Source organism: Anthonomus grandis, chromosome 6 (genome assembly GCF_022605725.1).
Source record: "Anthonomus grandis grandis chromosome 6, icAntGran1.3, whole genome shotgun sequence".
Classification (NCBI taxonomy): Eukaryota; Metazoa; Arthropoda; class Insecta; order Coleoptera; family Curculionidae; genus Anthonomus; species Anthonomus grandis.
This window is the reverse complement of record NC_065551.1, coordinates 31,532,277-31,558,176: the sequence shown is the minus strand read 5'-3', so window position 1 is coordinate 31,558,176 and position 25,900 is coordinate 31,532,277. Positions and strand designations below refer to the sequence as shown.

Sequence of the window (25,900 nt, the reverse complement as noted above, 5' to 3'; positions counted from 1 at the left end):
GGGTTGCCTAGATACACCAAACTGTCAAAATTGTAAACAAAAACAAACCAAAAAAAAAAAAATGCCAAAATGATGTTTTGGTTTTGATTGATTGATCGTGCCGCGGGTGCATCTTGTTTATTCAATAATTTTAATTAAACGCCTAAAACAGCCATAAACGTGTTACACTTCTCGCCGCGGCTAATCGATACCGCAATGGAAACGAAAAAACCCGCCGCATTCTGGTGGATGAAATCAACCCCCAAAGAAACACCCCCGGAGACCCATCAGGTCCCAAAACTGGATTTAAAAAGTGCTAATTCCATCACTAGTTTAACGGATTTATTGCAAGACGAGAAGGATCCTGGGGACTATGAAGTAGATGTGGACAGTATTTTGGAGGAAATTAGTAGGGTGGCAGCGCAAAGCCCTTTAGGCCCCTTCGAGAAAAGTGTGGGGGAAAGAAGTATTGAAGACATAATGAAAGAAACTGAGAAAGTTTACATGGAAAGCTCTAAAAGTTTCGAGCAGCTCAGCCAGAGGTCCAAAACCTCACAAAACATTTCGGATTTACTTAGTAGCAATTCAAATATTTCTACACCGACTCCTAAGAGTGTTAGTCCTTTACCAATGGACCCCGGAGATAAAGAGGAACTTAAAGATTATAATTCTGATTATAGTGATGATTTTTCTACCGATAGTAAAACTGAGTCAGGTAATATTCAAATTTCAAATTCAAATATGCTTTATTGTTTGAACAAAATATTGTTATAAACAAAGCTTCACCTAATCCTAAAGAGACAGAGTTACAAGGTTAAAATTATATTTAAAAATACAAGTTACAATGACGAAACAAAGTTAAACAGTTAAAATTTACATTTTTTTTTTTTTTTTTTTTTTTGAATTAATAAAATCAACTATATCTAACTTTTCTTAACTAAGTACAGTTCAACATTTAGGGATAAAAAAAAAGAAAAATATTTAAAACAAACAGGTTAGGAAAAGAGCTAGGTCTCCCTTAATTAATTAAAATCTGATTGTCGTTGAAATATTCAGCCACAGAGTAATAAGCTCGACCACCCAGAAATCTCCTCAAGAGAAACTTAAATTTGATGAGAGATTTTGCCCCTCTAATGTCCTCTGGTAATTGGTTAAAGATTTTTATACCTTCATAAAAAATTGATCTCTTTACCAAGGCAGATGTTGGAATGGGAAGCCGCAAATTATTCCGCTGGCGGGTGACATATCGTGGATTCTGTAGGACAAACCTGTATTGATGGGAGAAAATAAGGCATGCCACCTTCTGTATGTATAGGCAGTAGATTGTAAGAATGCCCTCGCTGATAGCACATTTCTGTAGAACAAACAACATCTGTAGAAGATAGTTGCTTGCACTACCCCAAAAGTAGACACCATACCTGAGATGGGACTCAATCAGGGAAAAGTACACGGCTCTCCCAATCCCCATGCCAAGCTCCCGACAGGCCACCCTAACAGCAAAACAACCCGCAGAAACCCTATTGCTGAGACTCCGTATATGGTCTTCAAACTTAAGTTCCTTGTCAATTACCAGACCCAAAAACTTATTGTTAGAATAATACAGTTTAAAATTCAAAATATGCTTTAATGTCAAAACAAAATATGCATTGTTGTTAACAAAACTTGAGAAGTACAGTTATAACTTTAAAAAAATAAAATAAAGGTCTTACAAAAATGGTGCCAGTTAGTATATACAACAAAAAATCATGCTAAAAATAGCCAGTCATAAAAAAAAAATCACCAGAGTGAAGGGTCATAAAATATACATAATAAAAAATTTTAGTTCCATAAAACAATAAAATTATAGTGTTGTACTAAAAAAATAATAAATGAAAATTTGAAAGATGTGAATTGCAAACCTATTGATTAATTTGTATTAAAATACTTCAGAAAAATATTCTGTGAGGCTATAGTAGCCCTTTTTTTAATAAAAAAGCTTTGGTAGAGCGCCTAAATTCCAATCTGTTGTTACTTTGACATATGGATAAGGGTAGATGATTGAATATTTTCTTTCAAATAAGGGATAACAAGTCTCTCGAAGACCGACCCTAAAACAACATCTAATAGCCCCCTTTTGCAACATAAATACCATAATGAAGATGGGATTCAACTAAAGAAAAATATGAAGCTCTAGCCACTAAGCTGTTTAAATTATTTACAATGACATCAAGAGCATAACAGCCAGAGGAAATTTTATTACATTTAGGCTTTTAAGATTCAGTAATTTGACCAACAATTGTACCAGTAAAATATTTTTGTCATCATTAAATGTTGCTATCCTTGTGAGTTCTATAAAATTTGATTGTTTTATTGTATATCTTATAGAACTTAATATTGTAGGTATGTTTTTCGAGCTTTATTAATAAGAATTATGTATGTTGTAGTTCTTGAACAATAAATTATGTTATCTATCTAATTAGGTTCCTTAAGTGATGGTACAACAATTTAAAAAAAACTTGTTATTACCTATGTCTCTGTATCTATGTTCACCCTTTTGCGAATAATTTCATTATTCAAGAAAGCTAACCAAACAAATGTTTAATCTGGAATAGCATTTTAATACCATCAAATTAATTTTCAGGATCTTCTCTATATTAAGGTAGTAAAAGTATACAAATATTTTTATTGGCTATTAAGTTGGGTCAAGAACGTTCGCTAATTATTACAAATTTTAAGATTCTTGGACCTTCATTGACAAAGTTCTCCTCTAAATCAAAAAGGCTCTGAGTTATGGGAAAAGAATTCTTATCTTCTCAATTACATTACTTCCTTTAACTTAAATAGTATATTCCCTGAACAAACTGTGACCCTTTCATAAAAACAAACATATTTTTCCAGAAAAATCTCACAAAAGTTCAGCCCAACTAGACAAACTCTACGACGCGATGGAGAATAATGAGAAGAGCAGCAGCAAATCGTCCACATCCTCTTTAGGTATCACCGAGCAGCAAAACAAACTGGCCAACACCCTGTCCAAAACATCAAAATCACTCAGTTTGATCAAAAGCTCGTTCAAACTTCCCGTCACTTCACCTATGGCCTCGATAAATGCCACTCCGAGGGGCCCTAGTCCTAAAAGTGACTCCTCAAAACCTCAAAGTCCCGGAAGTCCGTTTTTAAGTACCAATACTAGTCCAGTGAAGGCCCCTAGTCCCTTAGAAACCCCTAAGGTAAAACTAACTGAAGCCAGAATAGATATTATTGCACCCACAGAAAAACCGCTTGGTTATGAGCAGGGAAATTTAATAGTGGATGATCAGAAAGTGAGCGAATTGCGGCAAGAGGTTGAGATTAGAAATAAATTAATTAAAACACTGGAGGAGGATAATGAAGGATTGAGGAGTGACATTAAAACCCTAAGGGTAAGTAACATTTATCTATTTTTTTTTAGATACAATAAATACATGTAATAAATAACTTATTCAGGCCTATTGCGAACAACTATTAGTAAATTTCATCTTAATCCACACTTTATGCCTTAATTATTTTATGTAATTCTGAAAACAGCATAAGGGCTAATATCACAGCTACCTAAAGTTGATACCTACGACTTCTAAGCTTTGCTAGCGGCTTCTGCGATTACCCGTACAGCGGCCAACCCTTCTTTAGCTGTGGGTAGGATGTAACTCGCTGGTAAAACGAAACCGTATCTACCATTATCTCGCAGTTCTATGGTGTAGGCGTATTTCATTTTCATGGTGCCCTTTGCCCAATCATCCGAACCTCCTGCGGCCGGGTACAAAGTGTTTCCTAGAGGAGAGATTGCATTATTTTATCCATGGATCTAATAGATCTGTTTTAAACGTAGCTATTTATAGTACTGAATTCGTGCATGTTTCCTGGCTTTCTTGGTTCTTTTTTTTAGTTTTTTAATTATTTGTTTTTGTCAATTAATTTCAAGTTTTTCGAGTTTTTTCACAATAGATCTTACATTTATATGGATCTATTGCTATCGGTTACATAGTCGCGAAAAAATCCTGTTTTGTCCATATATCAATTATAATAAGTTATTTTTATTTAATAAATATAGCAAGAAATGTTTTGAATTTGAAAATGTGCACAGAAAAATGCCCTTACTGCCCAAATTTTTAATCCAGAATCATGTTTTTACCGTCAAATTGTTGCACATGAATGCCTCTGTATTAATATAAAAATAAAGATGTGACAACATTTTAATTCATTCCTAAGTGGCTCCTTTGATATGGGGCTCCTTTTGGGACCTTGCTTGACAAAATCACCTCTAACTCAGACAGTTTTTGAGTTACAAAAAACATCCTGATATTAAAATATTAGGCAAGAAATTCTCTTTCTTTACCCAACACCCTTTTAAGCATATTTCAATTATTTCGTGAATAATGAAAATTAAAAAAAAAAAAAAACAAAATTCTTACCAGCTGGTCCAACAGTATACGATGGGCCCCCAACGTTCCTAATAGCCTGGGCGGCCTTCTGACCCACCATTTCCAAATCTCTATAGTCCGGAGGCACTACCCTGTTATAACCCCAGGGATACAAAATATATTGCCCATAAGAGTGGAATGACACGTAGGCTCTCCATTTTGCGTTCGCCCCACTAATAAATCGTTGTACCGCAGCAGTTTCTGGCTCTGAAAAGGGTCCTGAGCCTCCATACGTTTCCGCGCAGGGGTTCTTTGATGATCCCGAGCCACCCCAACGGTACCTAGAGTAAAAATAAATAACAATTATCCTTGCTAAGGTGTTTTGTTACACCTTTATTACCCAAAGTTTCTATTTAAGTCGATACCGGCACATCTGCCTGAGCCTCTCCTGTTCTTCCTCCATAACCGGTCGGTCATATGGGTGTATTCGTACCCATCGGGATTTAGCATGGGGGCAAAGTACCAATCGATGTTTTGTACGTATTTAGGTTCAGCTTCCCAGTTGGTGACGAATTGATTGATGATGTATGTAACGGTGGCTGGAGTGATCCATTCTCGAGCATGGATACCACCTATTATAGAACCTTTAATTAGGACAGTCTTTCATAAAGTTGATATATCTTACCGTCCACCCATATGGCTTTATTGCCAGCACGTCCGTTAGAGATTTTGATCACTTTAATGGGTCTCCCATTGACGGAACTGCCGATTGTTTGCAACTTGACTAAGTCCGGATATTGGTCTGCCAAGAAGTCCAAGTAGCTATGATGATCGTTTACTCTGTGGTATGATTGCCACGTTAATGGGTGTCCTAAGATTGTACAAATAGTTGATTAAATAATTGGTTTTTGCTTAAGGTACAACGGAAAGGGTTTTATTTACATAATGGATATAAGAGGGTGATTATTGACTGGCTTTATAAAGATATACAGGTCGGTTATCACAAAAAACTATATGCAGTACAAACTTTTGAATGCCAACATGCCATTTAGGTGTTTTTTTTAACTGTACAGACCCCATTTAGAAGATGTAGGCCATGTATTTCCTGTCACGGAGGCAACATAACTTCTTCTTAGCCAAAAGTGCTTAAATTTCAATTTTTTTGCTAAAAATGTTGGAGAAAAATGTCGTTTTGGATCCACATATTATTTGTTGGAGGGACCCTAATAGCACATAATATATGTGAACATTCAGAGAATGATCTAAGTCAAATTGTAGTTGGCCTTAAGACTCCTGGACTTGGTTAACAAAATTGCCTCATAAGAAATTCTTTTTATATGACTAAAACCCTTCCAATTCCAATAATTTCCTGGAAATATTCGCAAGAACAGTGGAATTTATCATATATCCTTAACCCTCCCAAATTCAAATCTAAATAAAACTTTCCGGGTAGGTTCCCTGAACGATCTGTGCTATCAGGGGTGACAAAAAAGCAAACATTTGATGCAACTCTTACCATTTCTATTTTCTTCCTCCTTCTCTGGTGGTGGGTTTTCCTCGTCAATAGCCTTCTGTAGGTCATCAATAGCAACATCATAGTTAATACGCTCTTGGCTCAGGATATTTCTCACTTTATCCACCGCATTCGGTTTTACCAGTATGTCAATAGCCGAAACGTTTCCACCCCACATGCTGATATCTAAAGAAAGTAAATTAGAGTAATTTCCTGCTTATGATAATTTTTATCGTAAAGTGAAAGCGTACTTTTATATGCACGATAGCAAATTGAATTTCTCTTGACATGTCTAAGTTGACGATTTATATGTACGCTAAGATTTATATACATATATTAGAGAAAGTTGCTTGCTAAAATAAATTATTACCTTCTTCGTCTCTTAGTTTGGCCAGCACCCTCACTTTTTCCTCACTATCCACAACGGTTTTCCACAGTTGACTACCGCTGTACAGTACCCTCCCTTCTGGCTGTTCAAAATCATCCTCATTATCATCACTCGATTTCAAATTGGAATTATCCCCTTCAGTGGGTTTAAGAGATTCTTCGTGTAAAACATCTTCAATTTTCGGTTCCACCGGTTCAGGTTTTAGGGGCACCTCCGGGATATCCCTGTAAAGAATAATGGTTTCAATAATTTGAGGTCACTATTTACTAAGCTGACTTACCTTTGGATGTCCCTCTTTAAAATTCTGGCCTCGCAGGTCCATCCAGCCACCGCGAGAACCAGCAAAAAAGTGAACAGTTTGGCCATGACCGCCAACGCTTAGCGAATAACCCGCGAACCCGTCAACCCATTGGTTTTATAGCGGGCCTGGGTACCAGTTTGACCCCGATCGCGTCCATCCGAGTAGCGGTACCTATAGTAAAAGTCAACCGGGTACTTCGGTGAATCTCTTTTTCGAGATGCTTTTTTATTTTGTTTTTGTTTTTTTGCCTTTGGACGTGTGTTTGTGTGGGTGAAACGGTGTTTATTAAGACCTTGATCGTTTTTACACTAGAATTTAAGAGCTTAGATTCCTAAGTTATGCCTAAAAATGTCCCCCAATGAATGAATAAAGTACCTGGTTGCAATATATAATTTAAAAACTTCGAATTTGGTGGATCTTGGTTCTTGTTTGACAAAATTGCCTCTAACTCAGAAAGTTGTCGAGGTGCAAAAAACGTCAACGTCAGGTCACTTCTGGTGCTCAAATCGACTTGCTTTTTTTTTTAAAGATTCTTTGGAATATTCTTTTACTGTCATTGGGCAAATTATGAAAATATATGGATGAACAATCTTTTTTTATCCACGATTCTAGAAATCATGTCTAAGAAGAAAGGGAGTCTTAAGTAACTTATGGTAGAACTTCACGTCTGATAGTCGGATCGACTTCATTTTTGTTTAGAAAAATTCTTTGAAGTATTCTTTATCTTTCATTGAAAAAATCATGAAAATGCACGCATCAGAACTTTTTTTATTCAGGGTTTTGGAAATCATGTTTAAGAGGAAAGTCAGTCTAAGGTAACTTGGATCGTAACTTTACTTCTGGTGGTCAGATCGACTTAATTTTTGTATTATAAGCTTCTTGGGAAAGTTCTTTATCTTTCATAGAAAAAGTCATGAAAATCCATGCACCAGAACTTTTTTTATCCACGTTTTTGGAAATCATGACCAAGTGGAAAGACAGTCTTAGGTAAATTGGGTCATAACTTCACTTCTGGTAATGAGATCGACTTCATTTTTATTTTAAAAGTTTCTTTGGAATGTTCTTAATCTGCTATTGAAAAAATCATGAAAATCCATGAACCAGAACTTTTTTTATTCACGTTTTTGGAAATCATGTATAAGTGAAAAGACAGTTTTAGGTAACTTGGGCCATAACTTCACTTCGGCCAATGAGATCGACTTGATTTTTATTTTAAAAGGTTCTTTGGAATGTTCTTAACCTGTTAGTGAAAAAAATCATGAAAATCCATGAACCAGAACTTTTTTTATTCACGTTTTTGGAAATCATGTCCAAGTGAAAAGACAGTTTTAGGTAACTTGGGCCATAACTTCACTTATGGTAATGCGATCGACTTCATTTTTATTTTAAAACTTTCTTTGGAATGTTCTTAATCTGTTATTGAAAAAATCATGAAAATCCACGCACCAGAACTTTTTTTATCCACGTTTTTCAAAATCATGTACAAGTGGAAAGACACTTTTAGGTAACTTGGGCCATAACTTCACTTCGGCCAATGAGATCGACTTCATTTTTATTTTAAAAGGTTCTTTGGAATGTTCTTAACCTGTTATTGAAAAAAATCATGAAAATCCATGAACCAGAACTTTTTTTATTCACGTTTTTGGAAATCATGTCCAAGTGAAAAGACAGTTTTAGGTAACTTGGGCCATAACTTCACTTATGGTAATGCGATCGACTTCATTTTTATTTTAAAAGTTTCTCTGGAATGTTCTTAACCTGTTATAGAAAAAATCATGAAAATCCGTGCACCAGAACTTTTTTTATCCACGTTTTTCAAAATCATGTCTAAGAGGAAAGACGGTCTTAGGTAACTTGGGTCATAACTTCACTTCTGCTGGTCAAATCGACTTTATTTTTGTTTTAAAAGTTTTTTTGCAACATTCTTTATCTTTCATTGAAAAAATCATAAAACTCCATGCTCCAGAACTTTTTTTATCCAGGTTTTTGGAAATCATGTCCAAGTGGAAAGAGAGTCTTAGGTAACTTGGGTCATAACTTCACTTCTAGTGCTCAGATCGGCTTGTATTTTATTTTAAAAGATTCTTTGGAATATTCTTTTGCTCTCATTGTACAAATTATGAGAATATATGGATCAAAACTTTTTTTATTCACGATTTTGGAAATCATGAAATCTCATGTCCAAGTAGAAAGACAGTTTTAGGTAAATTGGGTCATAACTTTACTTCTGGTAAAGAGATCGACTTCATTTTTATTTTAAAAGTTTCTTTGGAATGTTCTTAATCTGTTATTGAAAAAATCATGAAAATCCATAAACCAGAAATTTTTTTATCCACGTTTCTCAAAATCATGTCCAAGTGGAAAGACAGGTTTTAGGTGACTTGGGCCATAAGTTCACTTCTGGTATTGAGATCGAATTCATTTTTATTTTAGAAGTTTCTTTGGAATGTTCTTAATTTGTTATTGAAAAAATCATGAAATTTCATGCACCAGAATTTTTTTCATCCAAGTTTTTGGAAAACAGTTTTAGGTAACTTGGGTCATAACTTCACTTCTAGTAATGAGATCGACTTCATTTTTATTTTAAAAGTTTCTTTGGAATGTTCTTAACCTGTTATTGAAAAAAATCATGAAAATCCATGAACCAGAACTTTTTTTATCCACGTTTTTGGAAATCATGTCCAAGTGAAAAGACAGTTTTAAGTAACTGGGGCCATAACTTCACTTCTGGTAATGCGATCGACTTCATTTTTATTTTATAAGTTTCTATGGAATGTTTCTAATATGTTATTGAAAAAGTCATGAAAATCCATGCGCCAGAACTTTTTTATCCACGTTTTTGGAAATCATGTCCAAGTGGAGAGACAGTTTTAGATAACTTGGGCCGTAACTTCACTTCTGGTAATGAGATCGACTTCATTTTTATTTTAAAAGTTTCTTTGGAATATTCTTAATCTGCTATTGAAAAAATCATAAAAATCCATGAACCAGAACTTTTTTATCCAGGTTTTTGGAAATCATGTCCAAGTGGAAAGACAGTTTTAGGGAACTTGGGCCGTAACTTCACTTCTGGTAATGAGATCGATTTCATTTTTATTTTAAAAGTTTCTTTGGAATGTTCTTAATATGTTATTGAAAAAGTCATGAAAATCCACGCACCAGAAATTTTTTTATCCACTTTTTTCAAAATCATGTCCAAGTGGAAAGACACTTTTAGGTAACTTGGGCCATAACTTCACTTCGGCCAATGAGATCGACTTTATTTTTATTTTAAAAGTTTCTTTGGAATGTTCTTAATTTGTTATTGAAAAAATCATGAAAATCCATGCACCAGAATTTTTTTCATCCAAGTTTTTGGAAAACATGTCCAAGTGAAAAGACAGTTTTAGGTAACTTGGGTCATAACTTCACTTCTAGTAATGAGATCGACTTCATTTTTATTTTACAAGTTTCTTTGGAATGTTCTTAACCTGTTATTGAAAAAAATCATGAAAATCCATGAACCAGAACTTTTTTTATCCACGTTTTTGGAAATCATGTCCAAGTGAAAAGACAGTTTTAGGTAACTTGGGCCATAACTTCACTTCTGGTAATGCGATCGACTTCATTTTTATTTTATAAGTTTCTTTGGAATGTTCTTAATATGTTATTGAAAAAGTCATGAAAATCCACGCACCAGACATTTTTTTATCCACGTTTTTCAAAATCATGTCCAAGTGGAAAGACACTTTTAGGTAACTTGGGCCATAACTTCACTTTGGCCAATGAGATTGACTTCATTTTTATTTTAAAAGTTTCTTTAGAATGTTCTTAATCTGCTGTTAAAAAAGTCATGAAAATCCACGCACCAGAACTTTCTTTATCCACGTTTTTCAAAATCATGTCCAAGTGGAAAGACAGTCTTAGGTAACTTGGGCCATAACTTCACTTCTGGTAATGAGGTCGACTTAATTTTTGTTTTAAAAGTTTCTTTGGAATGTTCTTAATCTGCTATTGAAAAAATCATAAAAATCCATGAACCAGAACTTTTTTTATCCAGGTTTTTGGAAATCATGTCCAAGTAGAAAGACAGTTTTAGGGAACTTGGGCCGTAACTTCACTTCATTTTTATTTTAAAAGTTTCTTTGGAATGTTCTTAATATGTTATTGAAAAAGTCATGAAAATCCACGCACCAGAACTTTTTTTATCCACGTTTTTGGAAATCATGTCCAAGTGAAAAGACAGTCTTAGGTAACTTGGGCCATAACTTCACTTCGGCCAATGAGATCGACTTCATTTTTACTTTAAAAGTTTCTTTGGAATGTTCTTAATCTGTTATTGAAAAAATCATGAAAATCCATGAATCAGAACTTTTTTTATCCACGTTTTTGGAAATCATGTCCAAGTGAAAAGACAGTCTTAGGTAACTTGGGCCATAACTTCACTTCGGCCAATGAGATCGACTTCATTTTTACTTTAAAAGTTTCTTTGGAATGTTCTTAATCTGTTATTGAAAAAATCATGAAAATCCATGAATCAGAACTTTTTTTATCCACGTTTTTGGAAATCATGTCCAAGTGAAAAGACAGTTTTAGGTAACTTGGGTCATAACTTCACTTCTAGTAATGAGATCGACTTCATTTTTATTTAAAAAGTTTCTTTGGAATGTTTTTATTCTGTTATTGAGAAAATCATAAAAATCCATGAACCAGAACATTTTTTATCCACGTTTTTGGAAATCATGTCCAAGTGGAAAGACAGTCTTAGGTAAATTGGGTTATAACTTCACTTCTGGTAATGAGATCGACTTCATTTTTATTTTAAAACTTTCTTTGGATTATTCTTAATCTGCTATTGAAAAAATCATGAAAATCCGTGAACCAGAACTTTTTTTATCCACGTTTTTGGAAATCATGTTCAAGTGAAAAGACAGTTTTAGGTAACTTGGGCCATAACTTCACTTATGGTAATGCGATCGACTTCATTTTTATTTTAGAAGTTTCTTTGGAATGTTCTTAATTTGTTATTGAAAAAATCATGAAAATCCATGCACCATAACTTTTTTTATCCACGTTTTTGGAAATCATGTCCAAGTGAAAAGACAGTTTCAGGTAAATTGAGTCATAACTTCACTTCTGGTAATGAGATCGACTTCATTTTTATTTTAAAAGTTTCTTTGGAATGTTCTTAATATGTTATTGAAAAAGTCATGAAAATCCATGCGCCAGAACTTTTTTAACCAGGTTTTTGGAAATCATGTCCAAGTGGAAAGACAGTTTTAGGTAAATTGAGTCATAACTTCACTTCTGGTAATGAGATCGACTTCATTTTTATTTTTGAAGTTTCTTTGGAATGTTCTTAATTTGTTATTGAAAAAATCATGAAAATCCATGCACCAGAACTTTTTTTATCCACGTTTTTCAAAATCATGTCCAAGTGGAAAGACAGTTTTAGGTAACTTGGGCCATAACTTCACTTCTGGTAATGAGACCGACTTCATTTTTATTTTAAAAGTTTCTTTGGGATGTTCTTAATCTGTTATTAAAAAAATCATGAAAATCCACGAACCAGAACTTTTTTATCCAGGTTTTTGGAAATCATGTCCAAGTGGAAAGATAGTTTTAGGTAACTTGGGCCATAACTTCACTTCTGGTAATCAGATCGACTTAATTTTTATTTTAGAAGTTTCTTTGGAATGTTCTTAATTTGCTATTGAAAAAATCATGAAAATCCATAAACCAGAACTTTTTTTATTCTCGTTTTTGGAAATCATGTCCAACCGGAAAGACAGTTTTCGGTAACTTCGGCCATTACTTCATTTCTGGGAATGAGATCGATTTCATTTTTATTTTAAAAGTTTCTTTGAAATGTTCTTTATCTTTCATTGGAAAAATCATGAATATCTATGGGTCAATACCTTTTTTATTCAGGATTTTGGAAATCATGTCTAAGGGGAAAGACAGTCTTAGGTAACTTGGGTCATAAATTCACTTCTGGTAATGAGATCGGCTTCATTTTTGTTGTAAGAGTTTTTTTGGATTGTTCTTTCTCTTCTGTTAGAAAAGTGATAAAAATCCATGCACCAGAACTTTTTTTATCCAAGTTTTTGGAATTCATGTCTAAGAGGAAAGAGTTTTAGGAAACTTGGGTCATAAATCCACTTCTAGTGTTCAGATCAATTTAATTTTTGTCTTAAAAGTTTCTTTGGAATCAACAAATAATCCTCTGACAAATACGTTTCTTTGGCCCAAATCCTATTAAGAATGTTTTGGATATCTCATGAAAATGTTCTCAAGAATAGTGAAATTAAGTTACTATCTTTTATCCAAGATTGATTTCTTACCCTCAAATCCATCCTCGGGAAATCCTCTCTATTAATATGAAAAAATTATTAAAATATTTTAGGTGGTTCCCAAATTATGCCCTAAAATGTCCATAATGAATAAAAATAAGGTTGCAACTTGTAGGTATGTCAAAACCTTTAAATTTGGTTACTCTTAGACCTCAGTTGATAAAATTGGCTCTCTTTATTGATTAATATTCTCAAAATAAGTACCCAAGTACCCTTATTCTTAACCCAAAATCACATTTCCACCTTTAAATCCATTCTTAAAGACCCCTCGAAGGAAAATATTCCCGTTCTATTTCAAAAACATCAACCCCTTAACGGTCAAAATATTAAAACATGAGTAGCACTTAATCGGTTTATTTTCGGGTATATTCGCGCGTTTTCGTCTTAAGACGTGGGGCAAATCCAAGGTTGTGACATCCTCGATAATTGTCCATTGTTGCTGTTCAATATAAAATAATTTTATAGGCCTATACTATGGCATAACCCGTTAAGTAAGTGTGCAAAATCTCATCCATCGTTCTTCTCCCAAACTGACCTGGTTTAAACGAACGGTACCGCGAAGATAAAATTATCGACGATTCTTATGATAACAGCATGTGGGAGGACGTAAGGAGATTTAAGAAAAAAAAAATTAGAACGCCTGGTTTCTTGCCCGTTTTTATCGCGTTCTACCATCTTACGGTGCCTAATGGGTTTAATAGTAGTCATTTCCACCGGTATATCTGTACTGCTTGTCATATCGAGGAAAATATACTGTATGGTATAACAGAATCTTATAAATTGAAAATTATACAGGACGGACCAAGAACTGAACTGACGAAAAGACCATACGTAATTAAACCAAAAATTAATTAAAGCAAGAGTATGCCTGATATAAATCCTTGATTAGCATATTAAATAAAAAGAAAGTTAATAAATCTTTCGGTCTCCGTTTGTTTTTCGTGTAACATCCATGCGATTTTTCGAATTTTGCGGTTTAAAAACAAAAAAAAAACAATTTCACTGACCTATTTATGACACTTTTATATGCAAATCTTCTGTATGCTCCGCGAAAGGGAAAACATTAAACAAGAAAATAAAACGCAATTTAAATTTTCTTAACTCATATGAAACAAATAAATTTGAAGGTTAATAAACAATACATTGTTCATACCGTTTATTATGACTTCATGAAAGTAAATGATGCGTTTGAATTAATATTATGTGATTTATTAAATTCCTTATCGCAGGCCTGTAATTCTTATGTAAAAAAACAATGGCAGAAAATTATATTATTTATTGTAATGGTTTTAGTAGCAGTATGTTGTAACTGTTAGCGAGCTATTTTCTATTTGATTTCTCCGATAAGCTTAAATTAAAGTGGTGTCATCTGCCCAATATAATATAGATCAGGTTTTCACCATTTTAATTTAGATTTTGTCCAGGCAATTGGGGTCAGGATCCAAATGTCTGGATGAGGTAAAAAATGTCATTTCAGGCAACAGAAGTCCCCGTTAATTTCTTTCAGATATTTGGAGCAATTTTTAATTTCTTCCAGATGTCGTTGGAGGTTACCTTAAAGTGATATCATCTGCAAATATAAATTTTTGGAAATTTTGAACCACATTGTGTGATTTGTTTTTCTTTCAGGCATTAGGTGCAATTTTTTTATTTATTTCAAGCTGTTGAACCTTGCAGGATATAAAAAAATTACCTCAACTCGTTAAAGTAGAAAATGCCTGTTCAGACATCAAAAATCATCTTTCATTTCTTCCAGGCGTTTGGGGCAATTTTTCATATCTTCCAGGTGTTTGTAGCTTACATTAAAGGGCTATCATCTGCAAATACAAAATTTCCTCAACTGCCTGGAAAGAAATAAACTACTTGGATCAAGTAAAAAGAAATTCATTTATCAAGTTAACTTTATTCAGGCATTTTCAGGCATTTGGAGCAGATATCTGTAAATATAAATCCGATTTTTTATCAATTTGTTGGAAAACCGAAGGCATATCATATGATTTTTTTTAGGTATTTGGTCTATTTTTGCATTTTTCCAGAGCTTTGGACAGCAACTGTTTTAAATAATCATTCATTTCTTCCAGGCATTTGGAGTAAGTTTTTTATTTCTTCCAGGTGTCTTTGGAGCTTGTATTAAATTGCTATCATCTGCAAATACAAAATTTCCTCAACTGCCTGGAAAGAAATAAAAATTTATCCAAATGCTTGAACGAGAAGTAAGAACAAATTCATTTATCAAGTCACCTTTATGCAGGCATTTGGAGCAATTTTTCATTTTTTCCAAGTGCTTGGAACTTACATTAAAGTGGTATCATCTGCAAATATAAATCAGATTTTTACCATTTTATATCAAGTGATTTTTGATTTTTTTGCATGAAATTAGGTGCAGCTCTTTTTTTTGATCCAGAGGTTTAGACCTTAACTGCCTTAAAGAAAAACTGAATTTATCCAAAGGTCTGGAAGAAGTAAAAATGCTCTTGCATGCATCAGAAGTCACCCCTTATTTCTTCCAGGTGTCTTTGGAGCTTACATTAAAGTGCTATCATCCGCAAAATACAAAATTTCCTCAACTGCATGGAAAGAAATAAAAATTTATCCAAATGCTTGAACGAGAAGTAAGAACAAATTTATTTATCAAGTTCCCTTTATTCAGGCATTTGGAGAAATTTTTCATTTCTTCCAAATTTTTGGAACTTACATTAAAGTGGTATCATCTACAAATATAAATAAGATTTTTACCATTTTATATCAAGTAATTTTCGATTTTTACCATGCAAATAGGTGCAGCTCTTTTTATGATCCAGAGGTTTAGACCTTAACTGCCTTAAAGAAAAACTGAATTTATCCAAAGGTCTGGACGAAGTAAAAATGCCCTTCCATGCATCAGAAGTCACCCATTATTTCTTCCAGGTGTCTTTGGAGCTTACATTAAAGTGCTATCATCTGCAAATACAAAATTACCTCAACTGCCTGGAAAGAAATAAAAATTTATCCAAATGCTTGAACGAGAAGTAAGAACAAATTCATTTATCAAGTCACCTTTATTCAGGTATTTGGAGCAATTTTTTATTTTTTCCAAGTGCTTGGAACTTACATTAAAGTGGTATCATCTGTAAATATGAAGCAGGTTTTTATTCATTTCTTCGAAAACTGAAAGCATATCATATGATTTTTTCCAGTCGATTGAGTTGATCTAGTTTTGTATTTTCTTCCAGGACTTTGGACCTCAACTGCCTGGACGAAAAAAAATTATTGACCGATTTCAAGTCATCTTTCATTTTATTCCAGGCATTTGGAACAATGTTGTATTGTTTCCAAGGTGTCGTTGGAGTTTACATTAAAGTGGACCATGTACAAACATAAATCAGATTTTTACCATTTTATATGATGTGATTTTTTATGTTTTCCATGCAATTATATGGAGCTCTTTTTGATCCCGAGGTTTGAACCTCAATTGCCTTAAAGGACAATAAAATGTATCCAAATGCCTGGACGAAGTAAACAATGCTCTTTCAGCCATCAAAAATTACCTTTAATTTCATTGGAGCAATTTTTCATTTCTCCCGGGTGTCTTTGGAGCTTATGTTAAAAGGGGGTATCATCTGCAAATATAGATAAGATTTTTACTGTTTTTCGGAAATCTTGAATCACACCATATATCAGGCAATTAGGGCCTGCAATAAATAAAAAATGCTCCCCACTGCTTGAAAAGGAATAAAAATTCATCCAAATGCCTGGGCGAAGTAAACAAATTAATTTCAAGTCACCTTTAATTTTATTCCAGGCATTTGGAGGCAGGTGTTTGGAATGGATGGTTTTGGACTACAACAACTATTTGCTTTCCATTGTTCCTAATCTATTAAAATACTTAAAAAGTGTCCAATTTAATTGCAACAGCAAGGCGATCAATCAGTCAATTCCCCTTAGAAAGATCAACGAAGAAACTGTGTGAAATGTCGTCAAAGATTAAAAATAAATCGAGTAGTTGTATTGACGAAATTTCCACAAGTATTGTCAGATCAGCGATTCTGGCTACTAGCTGTATGCTATTTGATTAACAATTCATTGAAACATGGTATTTTTCCAGACCAACTTAAAGTTGCATTAATTCAATTCAATTTTTAAAAAAGGAAACGCTGATTATATACCTGGCAGATTTACACAAACAGCAATTTTTCATTTTTGGTAAAAGATATTGGAACTGTTAGAAAAGGTCCAAAAGTCCCTCGTGGCGTTTTCCAATAACTTTCTATCAAATAAATTTTCTATCCAAGACGAGATCCAGATATTTCACCCTTTCATAAAAAAAACTGTGGACGTTCATCACCCTTTTCCTGGTAAATGGTACAACTGCTCCCGGGTTTATAGATAGCCCAAAGTGCACCAATCAATCCCTGATATATGATATGAGATACCATCCGCATAACCAATGGTCAATACTAAATATTTTTAATCCGCTTCCTATTAAATTTGATAACTTTGTGTTCATTTTAGGGCGACTTGGAAACAACCCACGCCCTAATACAAAGACTAAAGTCAGAGCTAACAGCCAGAACGTTATCCTCTCCGGAAATCAACTTGGAACTGGAAAAGGCCCTCGAGGAACTGAAAGACTCCAAAGAGATCAACACTTCTCTGCAACTCCAGTTGGACACGGTAAACAAATCGCATCAACTTCTAAAAGGCTCCTACGACGACCTGTTGGCCTCCAATAAGAATTTAGAACGAAAAATGGTGGAGTTCGACGCCACCTTAAGCAAATACAAGACGGAGCTGTTGAATTTACAGCAAGCGAAGACGAAACTGCTGGACAACGAGGCGAACCTAAACAAACTATTGGAAATCGAAAAACTGCAAAGCAAGAGCCTGAAGCTACAAAACGAGAAAGACTCCAAGTCTATACAAGACTTGAACAGACAAATTAAGGAGATGGAACGGATTATTGCTAGGAAACATCCGGATTCTGTGTCAGGACTAATTGGTAATAGTATAGTAATATTGGTACAATTCAACTTGTCTAGTTAGGAGTCATATCTAGTTCTTTATATCCTCCAGACCATTACTTCTTAATTTTTTTTTAGTTAGCAAACAAACTACTAGCGACACCACCGACCTGACAGCGAGAAAACTCCTCGAAGACCGCATCAAGGCGCTGGAACAAGAAGCGGCTAGCAGAGACTCGCAATCCTCAAAAGTCTTCCTGGAAATCCAAGAGAAATTCAGCCAAATGAAGAACAAATACGAGAGCCACATAGAAGATCTCGAGTTGCACGTGAACGACCTTAAGGAGCAACTGAAAAAGAAGATCGACACCTACGACGTGTACACCCAAACGTTTTTTAACGAAAAAATAGCGAAAAAGGAAACGTTCACGATAGCAATCCAGACTGACGTGGTTCCAAAGCAAAGGCCACCATTAGTATCCGCGAAACGGCCTGCGTCAGACAAGGAGGGACATAAGGAGGATGCCCACCTAATGGCCACCATAAGGGGATTGCAAGCCGACCTGACCAACAAAGAGAAAGTGATTCAGAAAATGCAAAAGGAGATAGACGAGCTGAGAAAGACCAATAGGAGGCTGCAGAAGGAGAGGGAAGGGAGTTTGAGGAACTTAAGCGACAGAAAGGACTTTAGGAGTTATCCTGAAAGATTGGCGAGTCAGAGTAGAGCTGATAGTGTACAGGATATAAGGAAGGAGGAGGAGCTTCAACAGTTGAAGGTCGAAAGGGACAGACTGAAGCAGCAGCTGTCCCGGTTGGAGAGCGAGTTTCAAGGGTTGAAGAAGAAACGTTTGGATGATGTAAGTGTGTTTTTTTGCTCGTAAAATTGGTGGTCGAAAATAAAGAAAAGCGTGTTTTGCCTGTTAAGGTTTTCAAGCTGAAAAAACATCATTTATTCATAGAAAAAATTCATAACGGTTTTCACAATATTTGGAAAAAAAAACCTATTTTTAAATTCAACATAACTCAAAAACTAACAATCGTAGAGAGAGAAAATTTTTCCTTTTTGGGGTGTGTGTAGTGTCATTCAATTTGACAAAATTTTCAGACTTTAAAAGAGAGCTTTGCGCTATACACTTAGACTTAATTATAGAGCTCGTTGCCAGGATTTCTTTAAAAAATTTAATATCCTAACTTTGCCGTCACTACTTATACAGGGTTACTGGTAATTCGATACATTCCTTTGGAGATGTGATAGGGGAGGGGGTAAGAAGTAAATTGAACCCTAATATGTATTATGCAAAAGTTGATAGTTTTCGACATATTTAATTTTTTCTGTTTTTCTTCAAAATGTAGACCTTAGTGGTTTAAAAGGCAGTTTCCAGAAAATCCGCTGTATATTTTTTTAACTTTTTAGGCAAATACATGCTCAACACAATAGTGTTACGTTTGTAATGGCAAAAGTCTCGCAAATAGTTGTAACCATAGGTAAATTCTCGATGCAAAGTGTAATTTTTTTTTCTTAAATAAAATACTACACTTTCTAGTGGATATTTTTTGAAAAAAATTATGCTACATTCTTCAAAATTTCCTTAAAACTTCCTTATTACCTAAGCTAGCTCACAGGATACAAATGCTTAAAAGTTAGGTGACATGGTTTTGTATTTTTATTATAAATTGTAAAGTAACGCATTTATCAGTATTTACCTTTACAAATCTTGTTCAAAATGAGAGCCTCTATTGCGAATACAGGCTCGGCAGCGCCTTCTCATTTCAGTCTTTGTTGTTCTAGTTGTTATGGTATTCCTGATCTGCTGGGCAGCGTTGGTTATTCTTTGGATAAGATCTTCCCGGGTAATTATTGGGGTTGCATAAACCAGTGCTTTCATTTGACCCCATATGCTATAATCAAGCGGGGTTAAGTCAGGGCTTCGTGCTGGCCAAGCTATTGGACCTGACCTACCAATCCAACGATTTGGGAAACGTTCATCCAGGAACTGCCGAACTGACCGCCGAAAATGAGCTGGACAGCCGTCATGTTGAAATATCATTCGTCCTCTAACGGCGAGAGGAATATCGTCAAAAAGATCTTGTAGGTCATGTCGTAAAAAATTTTCATAAATATCCCCGTTTAAATGGTCTGGGAAAAAATGTGGTCCTATTACATCCCGGCCAATAAGTCCCATCCACACATTTACAGAAAACTTTCTTTGAAAACTGGTTTCTCTTGTTAAACGGGGATTTTCTTCGGCCCAAAAATGAAGGTTATGAAAATTTGTAATGCCCTCATGACTAAACTTTGACTCGTCCGTCCACAAAATGTCGGTTAAAAAAGTTCTATTGTCTGCATCAGAATTTATCATAAATCTGCAGAATTCTACCCTTCTTATCGGGTCCCCTTCTTCCAATCCTTGGACAGGCGTATAATGGTAAGGATGGCTTCCCATTTGCCGAATCGTGGACCAAACTTTCCATTGCGATGATCCTGTTTGCTGCGCTACGGCATTACTGGATGTGGTTGGATCGTCTTCAAAATGTCTTAATATTTCCTCCTCATTTTCTGCTCGATATACGCGAGGAGCGCCAGCGTCACCTCTTCTTGGTTTTACGGATAGATATTTATTTCCAGTTAGGTCGAAGCGAAAACACGGACATTTGGAATGCGGCGGTTCGGAAAGCGACGTTGGTATTCTCGGCGAGACTCCGCGGCATTACCATTGCAAAACCCATAAACAAACATAATATCTGCATATTCAGCGTTAGTAAACGTGGCCATAGCGCAGAAACCAATAGAATACCTTCTTTGAAAACACGAGAAAAATAAACGCGAAACTCGTAATTTAACTACTTTCCACAACAATTATTGCTGTCAGACTATCTACACATCAAGTTTTTAACAATAAAATTAAAAAAACAATTGTTGCTATAGTACTTAAATACCATAGAAGTAAATACCATTTGGCATTTTTCAAGTGCGTTCTTACTATTAATAATAAAAATACAAAATTCTGTTAAAATTTTTAGTAGCATTTATAGCCTATGAGTTAGCTTAGATAATAAGAAAGTTTTACGTAAATTTTGAAGAATGTAGCATAATTTTTTTTCAAAAAATATCCACTAGAAAGTGTAGTATTTTATTTAAGGAAAAAAAATTACACTTTGCATCGAGAATTTACCTATGGTTACAACTATTTGCGGGACTTTTGCCATTACAAACGTAACACTGTTGTGTTGAGCATGTATTTTGCTTAAAAAGTTAAAAAATTATACAGCGGATTTTCTGGAAACTGCCTTTTAAACCACTAAGGTCTACATTTTGAAGAAAAACAGAAAAAATTAAATATGTCGAAAACTATCAACTTTTGCATAATACATATTAGGGTTCAATTTACTTCTTACGCCCTCCCCTATCACATCTTTAATATTACGTGTAATTTTAACTTCACACAAACAGACTGATTTATTGTTTTTGTATGTACTGTTTTATGTAGCTAGTAGCTATGTAGTGTTTTGTTTATTTATTCATACTTTTGACCACATACAATTATTGATTTGTATAAGTTTGTATATTTTTCTTTATTTTATTTTTGTGTTTTACTTTAGTTGTCAGCTTTGTCTACAAATTGTAAAATTTTTTGACAATAAAGCGATGATTCATTCATTCATTTTTTAAAAGGATGTTAAATTCGTCGACACCTATTTGAGCGGTTTAAAAGAAATTACACAATTTTGAAAAACAAACTGTTTTTTGAAAATTTTTTATTCATTTTATTTTATATTTTTATTCCATAAATTAAATGCATTAGACACCTTTTTAGCGTTTGTCAAAAATTAACAAACAAAACAACAAAAGTTTTGAAGGAAAAATAATTTTTTTGATTTATTTTTTTAAATTTATTAATTAATCACAACTCAAAAACTAACAATTGTAGCAAATGTTTATAGAGATTCTTCAATTAACTTCATTGAATACATATTTGGGTTTTCCAAAAAACTAACAAAATCAAAGGAAAAAATGTTTTTTGAAAATTATTACCATTTTTTTAAGTCCCTAAATTGGCCATAACTCAAAAACTAATAATCGTAGATATTTGAGAATTAGTATAGTAATTCTTCAATTAAATTCAGTAGACACGTATTCGAGCATATAAAAAAAAAATGACACAATTTTCACAAATAATTTTTTTCAATCCGTAAATTGACCAACTGAAAAACCGATATTCGTAGACATTTGAAAATTTGTATAAAGATTCGTTAATTAAATTTATTAAATATTATACAGGGTGTCTCACGACGAATAGACGCGATCGATATCTCGGAAACTAATTTTTCAAAAAAATTTGAAAATTTGGCAGCATGGCACAGTCAATGGGGGGGGGCCACACAACTAAAATATTTTGACAGTTTTGACTTTTCCGGTTATACCGGAAGTAGGTGTCAACTTCGTTATTTTAAATGGAACCCCCTGTATATTTTTACATTTTTGGCTTCCACATGAAATTCTAGGTATATTTTATGTCCTATACCTAAGTGTAACCGTTTTTGACATTTTTCATTTCATGTGAAAAATTATGTTTATAAGCCCTAACATAATTACCGATTACTCCCTTTTAGTAGCCTTTATTTATTGGTTTGTTTTGGTTTTATTTTAAAGGAAAGACCACTTTAAAAAACTATTTTAATATTTGGCTAAAAAAAGATACAGGGGGGTCAAAAACTAGCATTAAAAATGAAAATGAAAAAAACATTAAAAGTCAATTTTTTTAAATGGAAACCCCCTATTTTTATTATTTTTTCATAAAGATAATTAAAAATAAGGTTAACTTTATACAAAGTTAGTTAGTAACCGCTAGTAACAGAAATGTCAGTATTGCTTGTAATTTCGTAATTTTTTAAAAACTAATATGCCGGGGCGATTAAATTGTACACACGAAGATTATTTAAATTTGTTTATTATCTATGGAGAATGCAACATAGTTTTATCGAGAACATGCCAAATACTTGCAAATAGATTTCCAGAAAAACAGAAACCATCATGTAGTGCTGTTAGGCGAATAATAGAAAATTTTACAAATTTTAACGAAGTAACAAGTTATTTTAGCAAATGTTCAAAATGTTCTCCTTGAACTTCTAATCATTTTTCACATCTGCGAATTAGCTCATCATGGGTTGCCGCTCTAATTGACTCTGGAGATAAACTTTCAAATGCTTGTCTAACCCTTTCCATGCAATCCTGCTGCGTTGTTAATGGATTTAAATAAACAATATTTTGTAATGTTAAGTTAAATCCGGAGAATGAGGAAGCCACAAAATACGTCCGTTATTGACAATCCAGATCCAATCATTTCTAATGGCACAAAAAACATTAAACTGCCAGACTTCTTGATAATTTTGTGACTTCACAGCATGAGGATTTGAATCACTCCAAACATGGGAATTATGTCTGTTAAAAATACCATTTTTCGAACATTTTACCTTATCACTCCAAATTACGTCATCCAAAAACTAAGGATTTTCCTGTACCATTGTGAAGGTAAATTCACAAAACTTGATTTTTTTTGGGCAAATCTGTTTCTCCAAGATGCTGAACCAAAGATATTAAATAAGGGTGGAAGTTATGTTTCAACAAAATCCCAACAGCGTAACATGATGGTTTCTGTTTTTCCGAGAATCTATCTGCAAACATTTGGCATGTTCTCAATAAAACTTTGTTACATTCTCCATAGATAATACACAAATTTAAATAATCTTCGTGTGTATAATTTAATTGCCCCGGCATATTAGTTTTTAAAAAATTACGAAATTACAAGCACGACGACCTAAATTGAATTAAATTCATTGGACACCTATGTCAGCGTTTTCCAAAAATTAACAAAGATTTCGAAAAAAAAAATATTTTCTGAAAATTATTTAAAAAAATGTCAAGTTTCTAAATTGACCATAACTCAAAAACCAATAATCGTAGTCCTTTGAAATTTTCTTTGAATATTCTCGAATTAAATTCATTGGACACCTATTTCAGCGTGTTCCAAAAGTAACAAAGATTTCGAAAATAACAATTTTTTTGAAAATAATTGAAATATTTTTTAAGCCCCTAAATTGACCATAACGAAAAAACCAATAATCGTAGACGTTTTAAAATTTATATGAATATTCTGGAATTTAATTCATTGGACCCCTATTTCAGTGCTTTTTAAAAAATTCACAAATAAAATAGAACAAAAGGGGTTAAATTTTTGGGGATAAAGGGTGTGTAAAAATTGAGATTTCTTCCAGGGTTCTTGTAGCAATTTCTTATTTCTTCCTGGTAATTAGAATTATTTTTTCAATGTGGTCCATGCATTTGGAATAATTTTTATATTTCTTCCAGGCAGTTGGAGGATTTGACCTCAAGGTTATAAGAACAAAGTTTGAAATATAATTATAAACATTAAAATTTCCCGCTCTTTTCCGATCCGCTACAAAAAATAGAGATTCCATTTTAAAAAATTACTCTGCCCTTGAACCGACCTTGAAAAACAACCTCAAAATCCAAATGACAACTCTGGTTGATTTTCTTTTTTTTAAGCATTTTTCTATATCTCACTTACTTTCGAAGCAAAAAAAGTGCTTGGATGGTTAAAAGCAAAGAAAAAGCTTATTTTCTATGATAAGCTTTTTAAGCAAAAAACAATTATTTATTTATTTAAAAAATGCAAAAGAAAATTGAACAAAAGATTGAAATTTTTGGGGAAATGCTTTATTTTTATATACAAATTTTGATTCCTTCCAGGCATTAAGAAGTCATTTTCAATTTTTCCCAGGGAATTCGACGCAGTTTGATATTTTGTCCAGGCAGTTGGAGTTATTGTTGTATTTCTTCTAGGCAGTTGAAACCTGCACGGAAATACTGCCTGGAAGAAAATAAAAATTATTCTAAATGCCCGAACGAAGTAAAAAATCGTTTTAGGCATTAGAAGTAATTTTTTCTTTTCTTCCAGCACTTCTCAGGCATTGATAAGGAATAAGAAATTATGTGAACTATCTGGAAGAAATAAAAAATTATCTCAACTGTCTGGAAAAAAAATAAAAATGATCCCAAACGTCTGGATAAAGTATAAAACTGCCTGGACTGTCTGAAAAATCTAAAAATGACTCCGAATACCTGAAAGAAAAATACATACCCTTGATGGAAAGGACACTATTTTTAATTTATTTAAAAAAATTGATAGTTAAAGCCATTTTTTAATCATTTTCTTAAATTCCTTCCGGGTTCTAATAGTCTAGATATTATTAAAAAAAAAATCTTCAAAACTTTCTGCTAGTATCTTACCCACTTAGACGTCTGTAAGTCGTATCCCAATACAAAAAAAATCACTTATTTAGTTAACGGCCCTTCAAGAAGCCCACGAACGCGAAATAAGCAACTACGTATCAAGCGTGACCCCACTCCGAGAACAATTAGAACTCCACCAAGTAACAATCAACACCCTCCAGAGTCAACTCACCAAAGCCAAAGAAGAACTCGCGGTGCTCAGTGTGGAAAGGGATCACCTAAACACCCGATTAATAAGCAATTACGGTGGAGCAGGAGATGGACTTGAAGTGGACGCCTTACGTAAAAAGGTGAGTTTAAGGAAGGGAATATTTTGTGAAAAAAATCATATTTTTGGTGTTTTTCAGATAACGTTCTTGGAAAAACGTTATGAGGAACGTGAGTATCGACTGAGGGCGATCGTGCAAAGTTTAGCGCAGAAAACTGTAATGAATCGCAGTTGCGAGCAGTGTGCCGAAAGGCAACAGCAACTGATCGGGTATAAAGTCGAGCTGGACCAGTTGCTTGCTACCGTTAGGGCTCTTAAGTAGTCTAAAGGTCGTAGAGAGTTAATTCTTGTTCGTAGAATAGAACCGTCAGCTTTATTTTAAATATTCCTCCTGTTATATACCAAAGAAAGTTTGTTTTTTTTTTTAATTATTATTTATAGTTTTATATGTTTTAATAAATGTGTGTACGACGCACGTGTTTTAGAGAATTTTGAAGTTTTCCGTCCTGGAGTTTAGAAATTGTTGATTTGGTACGCCCTGATAGCAC

The 25,900-nt window shown here is 33.8% G+C and overlaps 2 protein-coding genes across 2 annotated transcripts; one reads left to right on the top strand and one right to left on the bottom strand.

The window, feature by feature from the left end:
- The first annotated feature begins 44 nt into the window (after positions 1 to 44).
- On the top strand, positions 45 to 25,841 carry LOC126737136 (centrosomal protein of 162 kDa). Its single transcript, XM_050441880.1, has 6 exons — positions 45 to 694; positions 2,857 to 3,380; positions 17,384 to 17,870; positions 17,971 to 18,689; positions 25,195 to 25,434; positions 25,492 to 25,841. Exons 1-6 carry the CDS (start codon positions 196 to 198, stop codon positions 25,672 to 25,674), a joined length of 2,652 nt encoding a protein of 883 aa, XP_050297837.1. The 5' UTR covers positions 45 to 195; the 3' UTR covers positions 25,675 to 25,841.
- LOC126737137 (carboxypeptidase B-like) lies at positions 3,382 to 6,707 on the bottom strand. The gene is made up of 7 exons (XM_050441882.1): positions 6,540 to 6,707; positions 6,242 to 6,483; positions 5,875 to 6,057; positions 5,044 to 5,229; positions 4,759 to 4,990; positions 4,410 to 4,699; positions 3,382 to 3,768 (listed from the first exon to the last, which is right to left on the bottom strand). Exons 1-7 carry the CDS (start codon positions 6,623 to 6,625, stop codon positions 3,572 to 3,574), a joined length of 1,416 nt encoding a protein of 471 aa, XP_050297839.1. The 5' UTR covers positions 6,626 to 6,707; the 3' UTR covers positions 3,382 to 3,571.
- Positions 25,842 to 25,900: the final 59 nt, after the last annotated feature.

Bases quoted from the DNA above. Each gene is read 5' to 3' on its own strand.
- LOC126737136 (XM_050441880.1), top strand. From the start codon at position 196: ATGGAAACGAAAAAACCCGCCGCATTCTGGTGGATGAAATCAACCCCC. The intron at 695-2,856 runs GTAATATTCAAA...ATATTTTTCCAG, and splicing joins CGATAGTAAAACTGAGTCAG to AAAAATCTCACAAAAGTTCA. The intron at 25,435-25,491 runs GTGAGTTTAAGG...GGTGTTTTTCAG, and splicing joins TGGACGCCTTACGTAAAAAG to ATAACGTTCTTGGAAAAACG.
- LOC126737137 (XM_050441882.1), bottom strand. From the start codon at position 6,625: ATGGCCAAACTGTTCACTTTTTTGCTGGTTCTCGCGGTGGCTGGATGG. The intron at 6,058-6,241 runs GTAATAATTTAT...TACTTTCTTTAG, and splicing joins CAAACTAAGAGACGAAGAAG to ATATCAGCATGTGGGGTGGA. The intron at 4,700-4,758 runs GTAATAAAGGTG...TTTTTACTCTAG, and splicing joins GACTTAAATAGAAACTTTGG to GTACCGTTGGGGTGGCTCGG.